The sequence below is a fragment of the Pongo abelii genome, chromosome 16, assembly GCF_028885655.2.
Source record: "Pongo abelii isolate AG06213 chromosome 16, NHGRI_mPonAbe1-v2.0_pri, whole genome shotgun sequence".
Lineage (NCBI taxonomy): Eukaryota > Metazoa > Chordata > Mammalia > Primates > Hominidae > Pongo > Pongo abelii.
In genome coordinates, this window is record NC_072001.2 from 31,655,033 (window position 1) to 31,668,930 (window position 13,898).

The window sequence follows — 13,898 nt, forward strand, 5'->3', positions numbered from 1 at the left end:
TACTAAAAACCATTGAATCATACACTTTAAAGAGTGAATTTACGATATATGAATTATATATCAGTAAAGTGATAAAAAGAATTTTATCTGTCAAGCAGCTCCAGACTGCTATCTGATAAAGTATTTAAGCTGAAGCAAACATGTAATTTAAGATACACTCCCTTTATCTGGTAGAAGGCTATTGTTTGTACTTAGTGCATTATAAGTTTTTCAGACCCTTCATTATATTTGTTTGTGAAGTAGGTGTTAACCATGTGAAGTAATGTAAGTCTCAGAAAGGTCTAGTAAAATGCCCCTTAAGAGTGAGAACTTGAACCCAGGTTTGGACTCAGCATACAGTGCTCTTTCCATTTATATGTCAGGTTTAATTTACAGTTTTTAAATGTGGCTGGCACAGTGGCTCACACCTGTAATTCCAGTACTTTGGGAGGCCAAGGCAGGAGCATCACTCTAGGCCAGGAGTTCAAGACCAGTGGAGGCAACATAGTGAGACCCTGTCTCTACACACCCCAAAAAAATTTAGCCAGGCATAGTCGTGTCCACCTGTAGTCCCAGTTACTTCAGGAGGCTGAGGCGATAGGATCACTTGAACCCAGGAGTTTGAGGTTACAGTGAGCTGTGATTGCACCACTGCACTCCATTCTGGGCAACAGAGTGAGACCCTGTCTCTAAAAAACAAAAAGTTTATGGAACATAATTTCTGAAATTAAGAACTCATGTAATTCACATAAACTAAACAAAGGTCTCTCTATACATGCAATAAAGTAAATAAAATAAAGGGTAGGTAATTTGGCAAGGGAGGAGCCAATGAGTGTTTAGAACATTGGTGGTGAGGCTAATTTTATAGGGAAAATGACAGTCTTAAAGAAGGGGAATTGGAGGTATTCTGTAAGAAGCTGGAAATAAGAAAATGGAACAGGAATGAGAAATGAAAACTATGACTTGGGAATCAGAACTAAAAGAATGAGAGTAAGAATAAACAGGAAGACACACACAATTTGACTAGCCAAGGGACATAACTGTTAAAAAAAAAACGAATCAATCTGGCAGTCATAGAAGATTGAACAACATTTTGAGAACTACCAAGTTGGTAGAAAATCTGCAGTGCTTGGGTCTTGTGACTTCTAATCTGGGCTTACCACTAACTAATTTTGAAGAGGCCTTTAAATCTCTTGGGACCCCCATGGAATCAAAGTATATTAAAGTTGATAACATTAAAATCTCTCTTATTCAGGTGAGGAAACTCAAATCTATGGAGGTCTTACATAAGGTCATGATTGGCAAGTAGTATAGAGACACACAGGACCCAGGCCTGCTGACTTCAGCTGTAAGAAGGGAGCTGGAACAGACAATTGCTGAGGCTCCGTCTGGTTTTCAAATTCTGTGATCTCAGTGGCCACTGTGAAAACAAATGGCCAGAACAGGTTCCATTGAATGTTATTGAAATTCCACTGAAAGGTTAATGGGAAAAATAAGAGGAGAAAAGTAAGACTAGAATTAGTGAGGAAAGTTATAAGTTAGCTGATTGTACAAGCCTGATGTGGAAAAATGGGAGAATAAAATAAAAGGCAACAAGTGGAATCCTTAAGTAAGTAATTGGGCATATTCAATAGGAACAGAGAGGAATCTTTGGTGAATAAATTAAGCAGTTATTTCTGAAACGGGAGCAACTTTCAGGAATTTTTTTTTTAAGGAACCAAGAAATACTTTAACCAGTGGGTGGGCAGACCTTTTCTGTGAAAGGCCAGATTGTAAATAGCTTGACTTTGTGTACCACAAGGTCCCTGTTGGAACTATTCAGTGCAAAAGCAGTCATAATTATATGTAAAGGAATGGGCATGGCTAGTGTCCAGTAAAACAGGACACGTAACTGAAAAAATTCCGGGACCCTGTTTCCAAGTTCTAACGTAAATTCAGTTGTCTAGCCAGGCATAGACATATAAACACAGAAGTTATTGCTGCTCATGTTTGCTTAAGGTTTCAAAAGTTTGAAATACGGCAAGTCTTTGATGCTCTTTCTTCCATCCCCAGAAGCTAAAAGTTATCCTGTACATTTTCTCATGTAAATATACTTTTAAAAATCAACTATCTTGGCAGAACTATACAATTTGTACGTTAAAGATAGATGAGAAAAAAATGGCACGTTTTCCATTTCTTTTGAAAACCCCTTGGGAAGGTACCATGATAGTCTCTTAGTAAGTCTAATACAGAGAGCATATTATTGCTTCAGAGTAATCTACCTCTGTCAACTTTGATTACTGGAAACGGTAAAAAATTTTTTTTGCACATGCTATCATTTATTTCTCTGTTTTAAAATGGTTTTTGCCGTATCTAGATCATAGAGCTGTTACATCATTTAACCTTTTAATCCTTGTTTAATCTTGGTAAGTACAGTATATATGTAATGCTTATCACCAGTCCTATCCATGTATCTCTTGTCATTTTGATTGTCAGAATGTTACTCTATTAGATTCCTTAGGATGAGATCATAAAGACAATATTTCCTGTGTTCTTGCATGTTGACTGGTTTATTTGTGTTTTTTTGTACTTGAAGGTCAGTTTTGTTGAATATAAAATCCTTGACTCGGCTGGGTGCGGTGACTCACGCCTGTAATCCCAACACTTTGGAAGCCGGGGGCGGATCACCTGAGGTCAGGAGTTTGAGACAAGCCTGGCCAACACGGCAAAACCCCATCTGTACTAAAAATACAAAAAAAAAGTTAGCCAGGCTTGGTGGTGGGCACCTGTAATCACAGCTACTTGGGAGGCTGAGGCAGGAGAATCACTTGAACCCGGGAGGCAGAGGTTGCAGTGAGCCGAGATCGCGCCATGGCATTCCAGCCTGGAGGAGGAGAGCGAAACTCTGTCTCAAAAGAAAAAAAAAATCCTTGAGTCGCTATTTCTTTTTTCTTAAAATTTAGTCATTTATATATATTTTTGGTGTTAGTCCTCCTGAGTTGATATTCTCAGGTAACTCACATATTTACAGTGATGTAAACTCTTTCAGTACCTAGTTTCAATGTTTTCAAAAATAGTATCAGGAAAGTTTTTTTTGTTTTTTTTAACTAATTTTTCTCTTCCCTTCTTTTTGATTTGCTTCTTTAGGGACTCCTACTGTTCATATATATCATGCCTCTTTTGCTTGTCTTTAGTGTTTGTAATGTTCCTCAAATCCTTTTTATAAAATCTCTGGCATTTTTTAAAAAATGCTATTTGTTTATTTTAAAACTTTTATTTTAGGTTCAGGGTACATGTGTAGATTTGTTATGTAGGTAAACTTGTGTCGCAGGGGTTTGTTGTACAGATTATTTCGTCACCTAGTACTAAGCCTAGTACCGAATAGTTACTTTCTCTGCTCCTCTCCCACCCTCTACCCTCCGGTAGTCCCCAGTGTGTTCCGTCTGTGTCCATGTGTTCTCATAATTTAGCTTCTGCTTATAAGTGAGAACATGCAGTGTTTGGTTTTCTGTTCTGCGTTAGTTTGCTAAGGATGATGACCTCCCGTTCCACCCATGTTCTTGCAAAGGACATGATCTTGTTCTTTTTTATGGCTGCATAGTTATACTACATTTTCTTCATCTAGTCTTCCATTGATGGGCATTTAGATTGATTCCACATCTTAGCTATTGTGAATAGTGCTGCAGTGAACATATACATGCATGTGTCTTTATGATAGAATGATTTATATTCCTTTGGGTATATACCCAGTAATGGGATTGCTGGCTCGAATGGTAGTTCTCTTTTTAGCTCTGAGGAATTGCCATACTGCCTTCCCCAACGTGTATAAGCAGTCCCTTTTCCCTGTAGCCTTGCCAGCATCTGTTACTTTTTTGGACTTTTTTTAATATTAGCCATTCTGACAGGTGTGAGATGATAGCTCTGTGTTTTTGTTTGTTTCTTTGAGATGGAGTTTTGCTCTTTATGCCCAGGCTGGAGTGCAGTGGCACAATCTTGGCTCACTGCAACCTCTGCCTCCCGGGTTCAAACGATTCTCCTGCCTCAGCCTCCCAAATAGCTGGGATTACAGGCATGCACCACCACGCCTGGCTAATTTTTGTACTTTTAGTAGAGATGGGGTTTCACCATGTTAGTCAGGCTGGCCTCGAACTTCTGACCTCAGGTAATCCACCAGCCTCAGCCTCCCAAAGTGCTGGGATTACAGGCATGAGCCACCACGCCCGGCTGCTCATTGTGGTTTCGGTTTGCATTTCTCTGATGATTACTGATGTTGAGCATTTTTTCATATGATTATTGGCAATGTTTTTTGTTTTTTTTGTTTTTTGAAAAGTGTCTGTTCATGTCCTTTGCCCACTTTCTAATGGGGTTGTTTTTTTTCCTTGTAAAATTGTGTATAGATGATGGTTATTAGACCTTTGTCAGATGCATAGTTTGCAGATGTTTTCTCATATTCTGTAGGTTGTCTGTTTACTCTTTTGATGGTTTCTTTTGCTGTGCAGAAGCTCTTTAGTTTAATTAGATTCCATTTGTCAATTTTTGCTTTTGTTGCAGTTGCTTTTGGCGTCTTTGTCATGCAATCTTTGCCAGTTCCTGTGTCCGGAATGGTATTGCCTGAGTTGTCTTCCAGGGTTTTTATAGTTTTGGGTTTTACATTGATGTCTTTCATCCATTTTGAGTTGATTTCTTTTTCTTTTTTTTTTATTATTATTATACTTTAAGTTTTAGGGTACATGTGCACAATGTGCAGGTTAGTTACATATGTATACATGTGCCATGCTGGTGTGCTGCACCCATTAACTCGTCATTAGCGAGTTGATTTCTATGTATGGTATAAGGAAGGGTTCCAGTTTCAATCTTCTGCATATGGCTAGCCAGTTATCCCAGCACCATTTATAGAATAAGGAATCCTTTCCCCATTGCTTGTTTTTGTCAGCTTTGTCGAAGATCAGATGGTCATATGTGTGGCCTTATTTCTGGGCCCCCTGATGTTCTGTTGGTCTGTGTGTCTGTCTTTGTTACAGTATCATGCTGTTTGGTTACCATAGCCCTGTAGTTTAGTTTGAAGCTGGGTAACATAATGCTTCCAGCTTTGTTCTTTTTGCTTAGGATTGTCTTGGCTTTTCGAGCTCTTTTTTGGTTCCCTATGAATTGCATTCCTGATTTGGCTCTTGGCTGTTGTTGGTTTATAAGAATTCTAGTGGTTTTTGTATATTGATTTTGTATCCTGAAACTTTGCTGAAGTTATTTTATCAGCTTAAGGAGCTTTTGCACTGAGACCATGAGGTTTTCTAGATACAGAATCATGTCATCTGCAAACAGGGATAGTTTAACTTCCTCTCTTCCTATTTGGATGCCCTTTATTTCTTTCTCTTGCCTGATTGCTCTGGCCAGGACTTCCAATACTGTGTTGAATAAGAGTGATGAGAGAGGGCATCCTTGTCTTGTGCTGGTTCTCAAGGAGAATGCTTCCAGCTTTTGCCCATTCAGTATGATGTTGGCTGTAGGTTTGTCATATACAGCTCTTACTATTTTGAGGTGTGTTCCTTCAATTTCAATGCCTAGTTTATTGAGAGTTCTTAACATGAAGGGATGTTGAAGTTTATTGAAGGCCATTTCTGCATCTATTAAGATAATCATGTGGTTTTTGTCTTTAGTTCTGTTTATGTAATGAATCACATTTAATGATTTGCATATGTTGAACCAACCTTGCATCCCAGGGATAAAGCCTACTTGATTGTGGTGGATTAGCTTTTTGATATGCTGCTGGATTCAGCTTGCTAGTATTTTGTTGAGGATTTTTGCATCAATATATTTTCAAAGATAATTTGCCTGAAGTTTTGATTTTTGTGTCTTTGCCAGGTTTTGGTATCAGGATGATGCTGGCCTCATAGAATGAGTTGGGGTATTGTTCCTCCTCTTCAGCTTTTTGGAATAGTTTCAGTAGAAATTGTTCCAGCTCTTGTTTGTACATGTAGAGCAGCTATTAATTCATTTGGTCCTGGGGCTTTTTTAGTTGGTAGGCTCTTTACTACTGATTCAGTTTTGGCACTTGTTACTGGTGTGTTCAGGGATTCAGTTTCTTCCTGGTTCAGTCTTGGGAGAGTGGGTTTGTCCAGGAATTTATCAGTTTCTTCTAGATTTTCTAGTTTGTGTGCATGGCGGTGTTCGTAGTATTCTCTGGATGGTTACTTGTATTCCTGCGGGGTCAGTGGTATCCCCTTTGTCCTAATTGTGTTTATTTGGATCTTCTCTATTCTTTGTCTAGCTAATAGTTTATCTTACTGATTTTTTTTCAAAAATACAATTCCTGAATTCGTTGGTCTTTTGAACGGTGTTTTGTGCCTGGCTCCTTCAGTTCAGCTCTTTTTGTTATTTTTTGTCTTCTGCTAGCTCTGGAGTTGGTTTGCTCTTGTTCCTATAGTTCTTTTTGTTGTGATGTTAGGTTGTTAATGTATGTAATGTTGTTAATGTCATATGTATTGTTGATTTAATGTTAGGATGTTAGGTTGATTTGTTTTTACTTTTTCTCTTAAGATGTTTTTTGGTCTTATATTCCTATCTAAAATGACTTTTTAAAATTTCAAATTTGGTCTCGAATTCTTCCTCTTCATTTCTACATTTTTTCTAATTCTTTCATGTCTTGTACCTTCTTGTGCTAATAACAGTTTTAATCCTCTCCCTCTTTTAAGCCTTCTTTCAGGCGTACTTTTATTGTCTGCAGAGATGTTATTCTGCTACTCAGTATCCATTGTATAGTAACTTTATGTAGAGCGGAGGTCCCCATCCCCCAGGCCACAGAGATGTACTGATCTTTGGCCTGTTAGGAACTGAGCCACACAGTAGGAGGTGAGCGGCGGGGCAAGTGAGCAAAGCTTCACCTGTATTTGCAGCCACCCCCCATTGCTCTCATTACTGCCTGAGCGCTGCCTCCTGTGGCGGCATCACATTCTCACAGGAGTGTGAACCCTGTTGTGAACCATGCATGCAAGTGATCTAGGTTGCACACTCCTTATGAGAATCTAATGCCTGATGATCTGTCACTGTCTCCCATCACCCCCAGATGGGACCATCTAGTTGCAGGAAAACTAGCTCAGGGCTCCCACTGATTCTACAATATGGTGAGTTTTGTGTTTATTTCATCATATATTATAGTGTAATCATAATAGAAATAAAGTACACAATAAATGTAATGTGCTTGGATCATCCCGAAACCATCCCCTCCACCTGCCAGTCTGTGGAAAAATTGTCTTCAAAGAAACCAGTCCCTGGTGCCAAAGAGGTTGAGGACTGCTGGTAGAGAGGGTTTGATTCTGATCGTTTTCTTTTTCTCATTTTTGCCTGTAATTTGTGGTGGTTTTTTGTTTTTGTTTTTGTTTTTTTTGTTTTTGTTTTTGTTTTTGCGGGAGGTGGGGAGGATTTTGTTTGTTTGTTTGTTTTAGAATATGGCTTTGTTCACATGCTAAGGAAGTCTCCATAGCCGGTTGTTTATCCTCTCCTCGTTGCATTTTGCACTTCAGGGGGGATACATTGACCCCCTAGTTTTGTTGTAAATGTTGCACTTGGATTCTTGGTTTGTTATGTAGTCAACCTGCCTGTTTTTATTCAGGAAGATTCTTTCATGCATACTCTCATTGCTGCTAATTTTTCCAGAATTCTGTTTTTAGTGCTCTAATTAGTGCTAGTTTAAAAAAAGAGTCTCTATAAAGGGAAATAGAATTAAAGTTAAATTGAATAATCAATCAAATACTTGTTGAGGTTCACTGACTTGGTGAACCACTTTGTTTCAGGCTTCTGCAGGATTGCATTGAGCTGAAAGATGTATACGAATATATTGAACTAGCAAGCCAGTCACTGTGATGACTTGTTTTGGCAAAGAGAAAAGATTTTACTCACAAGACTGCCAAATGAGGAGATGGGAGAACAAATCTCAAACCCACCTCTCCAAAGATGGGATTTTAAGGATGTTTTTGGAATAGAGTACCAAGGTTCTCCAAGGTGTGGGGAAGAGAGGTTGGGGGTAAGGAAAAGTGAGTTAGTTAGGATCTGCATACATGTAGTCAAGTTATACAGCTCTTCATAGAATGCATGTGTGAAAAATGGCAGTATCACCATGATCTGAGGAAGGAGGTTTTGGCCCTCTGACATCAAACAGTCACCTCTTTGGGCATTCATGCAGGCCCAGTTGAAGGGTCGGTGGTCTTAATCAGCTTGAAGTGGACAAGAACAGCCAGCTGGTTCCTGGAAATAACTTTCAGCAACTGTTACTGTAGTGACCCACATTCAGAAGCTGTCTATAAGGAAGTTCATGGGAGATTTGCTATGTGACTTGCTAGTGGGGATTTGAAAATACATCAACTAGAAGTAAGCGATGAAGAAGGCAGGTTAAGTTTGGCGGGCTTAATCCAGGTTAGCCTTCGATTTTAAATATGTGACTTCCTCCCAAATAGGGCCTTGATAACCCAGGCTACTTGTGGTGCTGCGTGTTAAGTAGCGCAAGTGCGTACATGTGCCCCAGCACATGTACAGGATGGACCACTTCTGTGAAAGCCAAGGGTGGTTTTATGAATGAGATGACGTGGAACCTGGGTTTTGAAAGATGAGCTGAAGCTTGCAAGATTGATAAGGTAATAAGGAAATCCTAGGCAGAGAGGAGATGTTAAGCCATAGTTTGATATTGCATGATCTGCCTAAGCAGGAATCAGTATTTAAGTGGGTTTAGAGCAAAGACTGGGGTGCTGGGAAGCAAGTTTGGAGTTGTAGTCAAAGGCATTGCATGCTAAGGAAGTCCACCAACTCCTCTTCTCCATTTTTGCTTAATTGGTGTAGACTGAGGATCGTGCATCAGCAAGCAGTTTTGAAATTGTTCCCAAGTGATTCTTACCTGCAGCCCGGGTAAGAAGTCGCAGGCCTCCTGGATAGTCATTAAGTGAACTGTGGTAAGCACTGATGTAGCAGGATTACCTGCCCTACTAGGTGCCGGAACTGCATTTACTTGCTCACAAGTAATTTTTTAAAATGTATGCTCGCATCCCTGCCTTGCTTATTGAAAGTTCCTAATGTTTTTGGTTATTTCTTTAATCTTTTTATATTTTTAACTTTTAAATAAAAGAAGAAAATAAAAGAACTACCAAACAAGATGTAAGTTCATACTGTAAAATTACATAGAGTAATTTTTCAAATTACTAAATTACAAAGATTAGTCCCCACTTCTTTGAAGGAGAAAAAAAGGGAAAGGATAATCCTTTACTAAGGCTGGGGTGTTTAGGTTTTTTTCCCAGCATTTTGCAGTTACAAACAGTCTGCAATGAATAACTTTGTGCGTTTGTTATCTTTGTATTGTGAGAGAGATATGTGTATCTTTAGGGTACTTTCTAGAAGCTAGTTTGCTCTGTCAAAAGATAGTACATTTGTAGTTTTGTTAGGTTACTGCCAAATTCCTCTCCTGAAAGTTGTAGCTATTTGTGTGCCATCAGTAGTAGACTGCCTGTTTCCTATAGCCTCCCTTTTCTGAAATATGTTATACTTTAATGTTTCTGTTCTTGGTGTTCTTTGGTTTTAATTTGCATTTATCTGTGGGTTTTAACATCTCATGTATCTTTTGTAAATTGTTTGTTTCATTGTTCTATTTTGTTGTTTTTTTTTTTTCCCTTCATGTTTAAGTAGTTCTTAATATCGACATTTTCAAAGTGTGGTCTGTGGACTCCTAAAGGTCCCTGAAACCTTTTTAGGTTCAAGGGCAAAACTCTTTGTATTCAATATGAAGGTATTTCTTATCTTCTTTGCTGTGTTATTATTTGAGTGAAGGTTCAGAAACAATGGTGATTAAAACTGTGGGCTTTGTAGCCCAAATCAAGGCAGTGCCACCAAACCTTATAATAGTCATTGTCACACACTCGTAGATTAAAAGAACAATTTCAGTTTTATTTAAGAATGACTTGAAACAGTAAGAACTATGTCTTGTTACTTTCCAACCCTTGAATACACACGTTTTCAGTAGTCTAGGCATGCAAACAGGAAGTGTGCCTAAAGTACTTCTGCCTTGTACTAAAGTACTTACGTGATTGTTTGAATTGCAGCCGTGTATTGAGTGGGGGGTGGAAGGCAGGCATCACTTTTACTTGAACAATTGTTTACTTGAAGGAATGTATGGTTATCCAAACTTGAATATTTGACAAACATATTTCTCCAAAATGAATGAATACCTTGCTTCAAGGAGAACAATTCTTGATAGTATTTGTTGCTAACAATGAAAACTGATTTTTAACACAAAATTTAAAATTTGAGAAATTTTTATCTGCCACCATAAGCTCAGTAGCTTTTCAGTACTTAAAGACTTTTTTGATAACCTTGATAGTGATATTAACACATGATTTTAAAATACACTGTGTGGTGAAATGTGGCATCATTTGGAAGATTTGCCTAACTCAGGGAACCAGTATTTTCCAAAAGACTAAGGCATGCTATAGTAAAATTATACGTGGATAAAATACTCATTCAGAGTGTAAAATAGGCCAATAGATATTCATGCAACAGTACAGACAGTTGAATGATATGGTTTCAAACTGTACGTTGTTACTCTCCTTTAGGAAACTATCATTTATTAAGTTTTTGGCATAAAATCAAACATGAATTTTCGTAATTACCTAAAAAGGCTACTAAAATAACTCTTCTTTTTCAATGACTGTATATGTGTATGAAAAGCTGGATTTTCTTTGTGTACTTTAACAAAAAGCAACATACTTAAAACAGGGTTTGTTACAGTGGATTTTCACAAACTTTGTTTTCTCTTCAGTGGTGAAAATCAAATTTTGTCAAAGGCTTTTTCAGGATCTTGGAGATAATCATATAATTTTTTTCTTTAGATTTATTAATAAGATATATTATGCCAGTGGATTTCCTACTAATCTTGCATTCCTGGAATTAATCCCTTTTTCATGGAGTATTTATGTAGTGTTGGCCTTTGTTTGCTTATTTTTATTTTGTATTTTGCACTGATATAAATAAATTATGTTGAGCTGTAATATTGAGGGGTTGGTCATTATCATGGACAGTCATCAGCTTTCAGTGTCAGTATTATACTTGCTTCATAAAAAGAATTTAGAAGCTTTCCTTGATATCAGTGTTCTGAAACAATATATTGTATTGAGGCTGTTTGGATATTGCATGTTTTGGCACAGTTTCCCTGGGAAATCATTTGTGCCTGGTGCCTTTTTGTGGGATAATTCCCTCATAAATTTTGCTGCTTTTTTCTCCAGAAATTGGGCTGTTTAAGCTTTTTATTTATAATAGGGTCAATTTTGGCAATCTATATTTCCTTCAGGAATTATGTTTCCTTTAGGTTTTCAAATTTATTTGAATTTGTTCTGTAGTCTCTTATGTTTTCTATGCCATACTAATAGTCATTTGTCTCTAATCGTTTATTTTTGAAGTTTTAGTCCTGCTTTTAATTTGAAATTTGGATATTGTCTTTGAATTATGATGAGTGTATGGTTTTGTGTACAGTAGTCCCCTCTGAGCCATGGGGTATATGTTCCCCCAGTGGATGCCCGAATTCGTGGATAGTATCAAACCCAGTTTTGCTATTAATTGGAGCACATTTCTGTGCCTGTCTTCCACTCACAAGTTTAATGCCTTTTCCATCTTAAATAAGCACTTACCATGGACTGTGGCGAAACCCTTGCAATTTTAGGTGTGACAGCAAAACCAGCACAAATTTCCTTTTCCTTCACAATTTCACTAGTAGAAGATTCCTTCTCCCTGTCGATCTTAGTAACCTCAGCATATGATGTTTTTTTTTTTTCTGTATTAACTGGAGGACTTTGGCCTTCTCTGTTGAAGGAAACACTTTACAGCTTTTCTTTGGCATACCGAATTGCCAGCATCACTACTACTGCACTTTGGGGTCATGATTAAGTAAAATAAGGGTGACTTGAACACAAGCATTGTGTTACCTCTCCACAGTTGATCTCATAACTGTGACAGCTACTGAGTGACTAATGGGTGGGGACCCCCTATGGCATGGAGACACTGGACAAAGGGATGATTCACGTCTTAGATGGGACGTAGCAGGATGGCAAAATATTTCATCACGTCTTAGATGGGACGTAGCAGGATGGCAAAATATTTCATCACACTACTCGTAACGGTGTGCAATTTAAATCTTACCAATTGTTTATTTCTGAAGTTTTCCATTTAAAATTTTCAGACTGCAGTTGACCTGAAGTAACTGAAAGCAAAGAACATGAAACCGAGGATAAGGGAGAACCACTGTAGTTGGTCTATTTTTGTTCTATTAAATTTTGGGGGAATATATAGAGAAACAGATTCAGATGGTTGCCATTATCTTCAGTTACTCAGAAATTTCCCTGTTTGTTATTATTTTCTTTTTTCATATTAACTTTTTTGTATTTGCTTTATTGCCATATAATTCACATACCATACAATTAAAGTATGCAATTCATTGGTTTTTAGCATGTTCCGAGTTGTGTGACCATCACCAGAGTCCATTTTAAAACATTTTTATTACTAGGGAAAAAAAAAACACCTCCCATTGAACTGTCACCACCTCCAATCCCTGTAGCCCTAGACAGCCACCATTCAAGTTTTTGTCTTTATAGATTTGCCTTTCTGAGCATTTTATATAAACAGAGTAATAGAATCTATTAACCTTTGTGACTGGTTTCTTCACCTTAGCATGATGTTTTCAGGGTTGATTCATGTTATACTATGTATGAGTACTTCATTCCTTTTTACACACAATGTTTCATTGTATGGATATATACCACGTTTTATCCATTCATCAGTTGATGGACAGTTGGAATAGTTGGTATTTATTCATTTTTAAGAAGAGTTTTTTTTCTTTTGCTACTTCTATAGGCTTTGGGATGGGAGGACAGGTGATGTATGCACTATTCATGGTGAAAATCGTCTCCTCTGTTGCGGACTGGAAAGCTGAGGGAGGAAGTTGTTACCTTTGTCCTAAGGCAGTTTGAATTGTACAGTTTTATACGAAAACATATATTTCTGGCTTAATGATTCTGTAGCCTTAAGAAAATGTATGATGTCTCTTTAAACTTCTCTTAAGTACTTCATATCCTTTCTAGGGAATAGTGATTTCTTTGAGATCAGGTAATTTTTTAACAACCTGGAAAATATTTTGAATTTTTTCTATACCGGCCTGTCCTGAGTCATTGTGGTAAAGATTCTTGGCTCTTTCAGAAGTGCATAGCTTATTATAATTTAGTTTTTAAAAAAGGTAATTTTACAGTGTTTGTTCAATATGGCTAATGTACACCTTCTATTGTATAGTGTGCACATTATATTCTACAGAGATTTTTAGAAGTTGGCAGAAGTTGTTGAAAGAAGTTGAAATAACTAATACTTGATTTTCAAAGCAATTGATATTTATGTAAAATGACAAAGGGTGTATATGCTGGATAAGTCTGTCATCTTCTAAATCAGTTGCCAGGATGACTGATGATCACACTGGGCTCTGCCAGTCTCCTCAGGACCTCTTCTGATAATCAAAAATAAAGTCAGGATTTCAGTGTTAATAATTTTTCATTGTCTTTTGGTTTTTAAAGAACATGTATATAGTTGGTGATTTTTAATATTCTATTATGTCCAGTAGTTATTACAGCATGCATTCTTGTACAAGGATAATTCTAATAGGTAACCATGCAGGTGAGTGTTTATGGATCGCAGATATAAGATTGTAATTTTTATGTTTTGGCTTCTCTAGGTTGTAGAGTATGATATAACAATTATTTTTGTCCTTAATAGCAATATTTTACTGTAATTTTTACTTTAGGCTCCTGGATTTGGATTTGGAATTGCAATATCTGGTGGACGAGATAATCCTCATTTTCAGAGTGGGGAAACGTCAATAGTGATTTCAGATGTGCTGAAAGGAGGACCAGCTGAAGGACAGCTACAGTAAG

General features: G+C 37.5%; 1 protein-coding gene across 12 annotated transcripts in view; it reads left to right on the plus strand.

Moving 5' to 3' along the window:
- The window catches only part of TJP1 (tight junction protein 1), a 267,513-nt gene that overhangs the window by 181,453 nt on the left and 72,162 nt on the right, over positions 1 to 13,898 (plus strand). For all 12 annotated transcript variants that reach the window (XM_054532460.2, XM_054532462.2, XM_054532461.2 and 9 more), the window contains one exon: positions 13,769 to 13,893. In XM_054532460.2, coding sequence (XP_054388435.1) covers positions 13,769 to 13,893 — 125 coding nt within the window. The remainder of the gene's footprint in view (positions 1 to 13,768; positions 13,894 to 13,898) is intronic.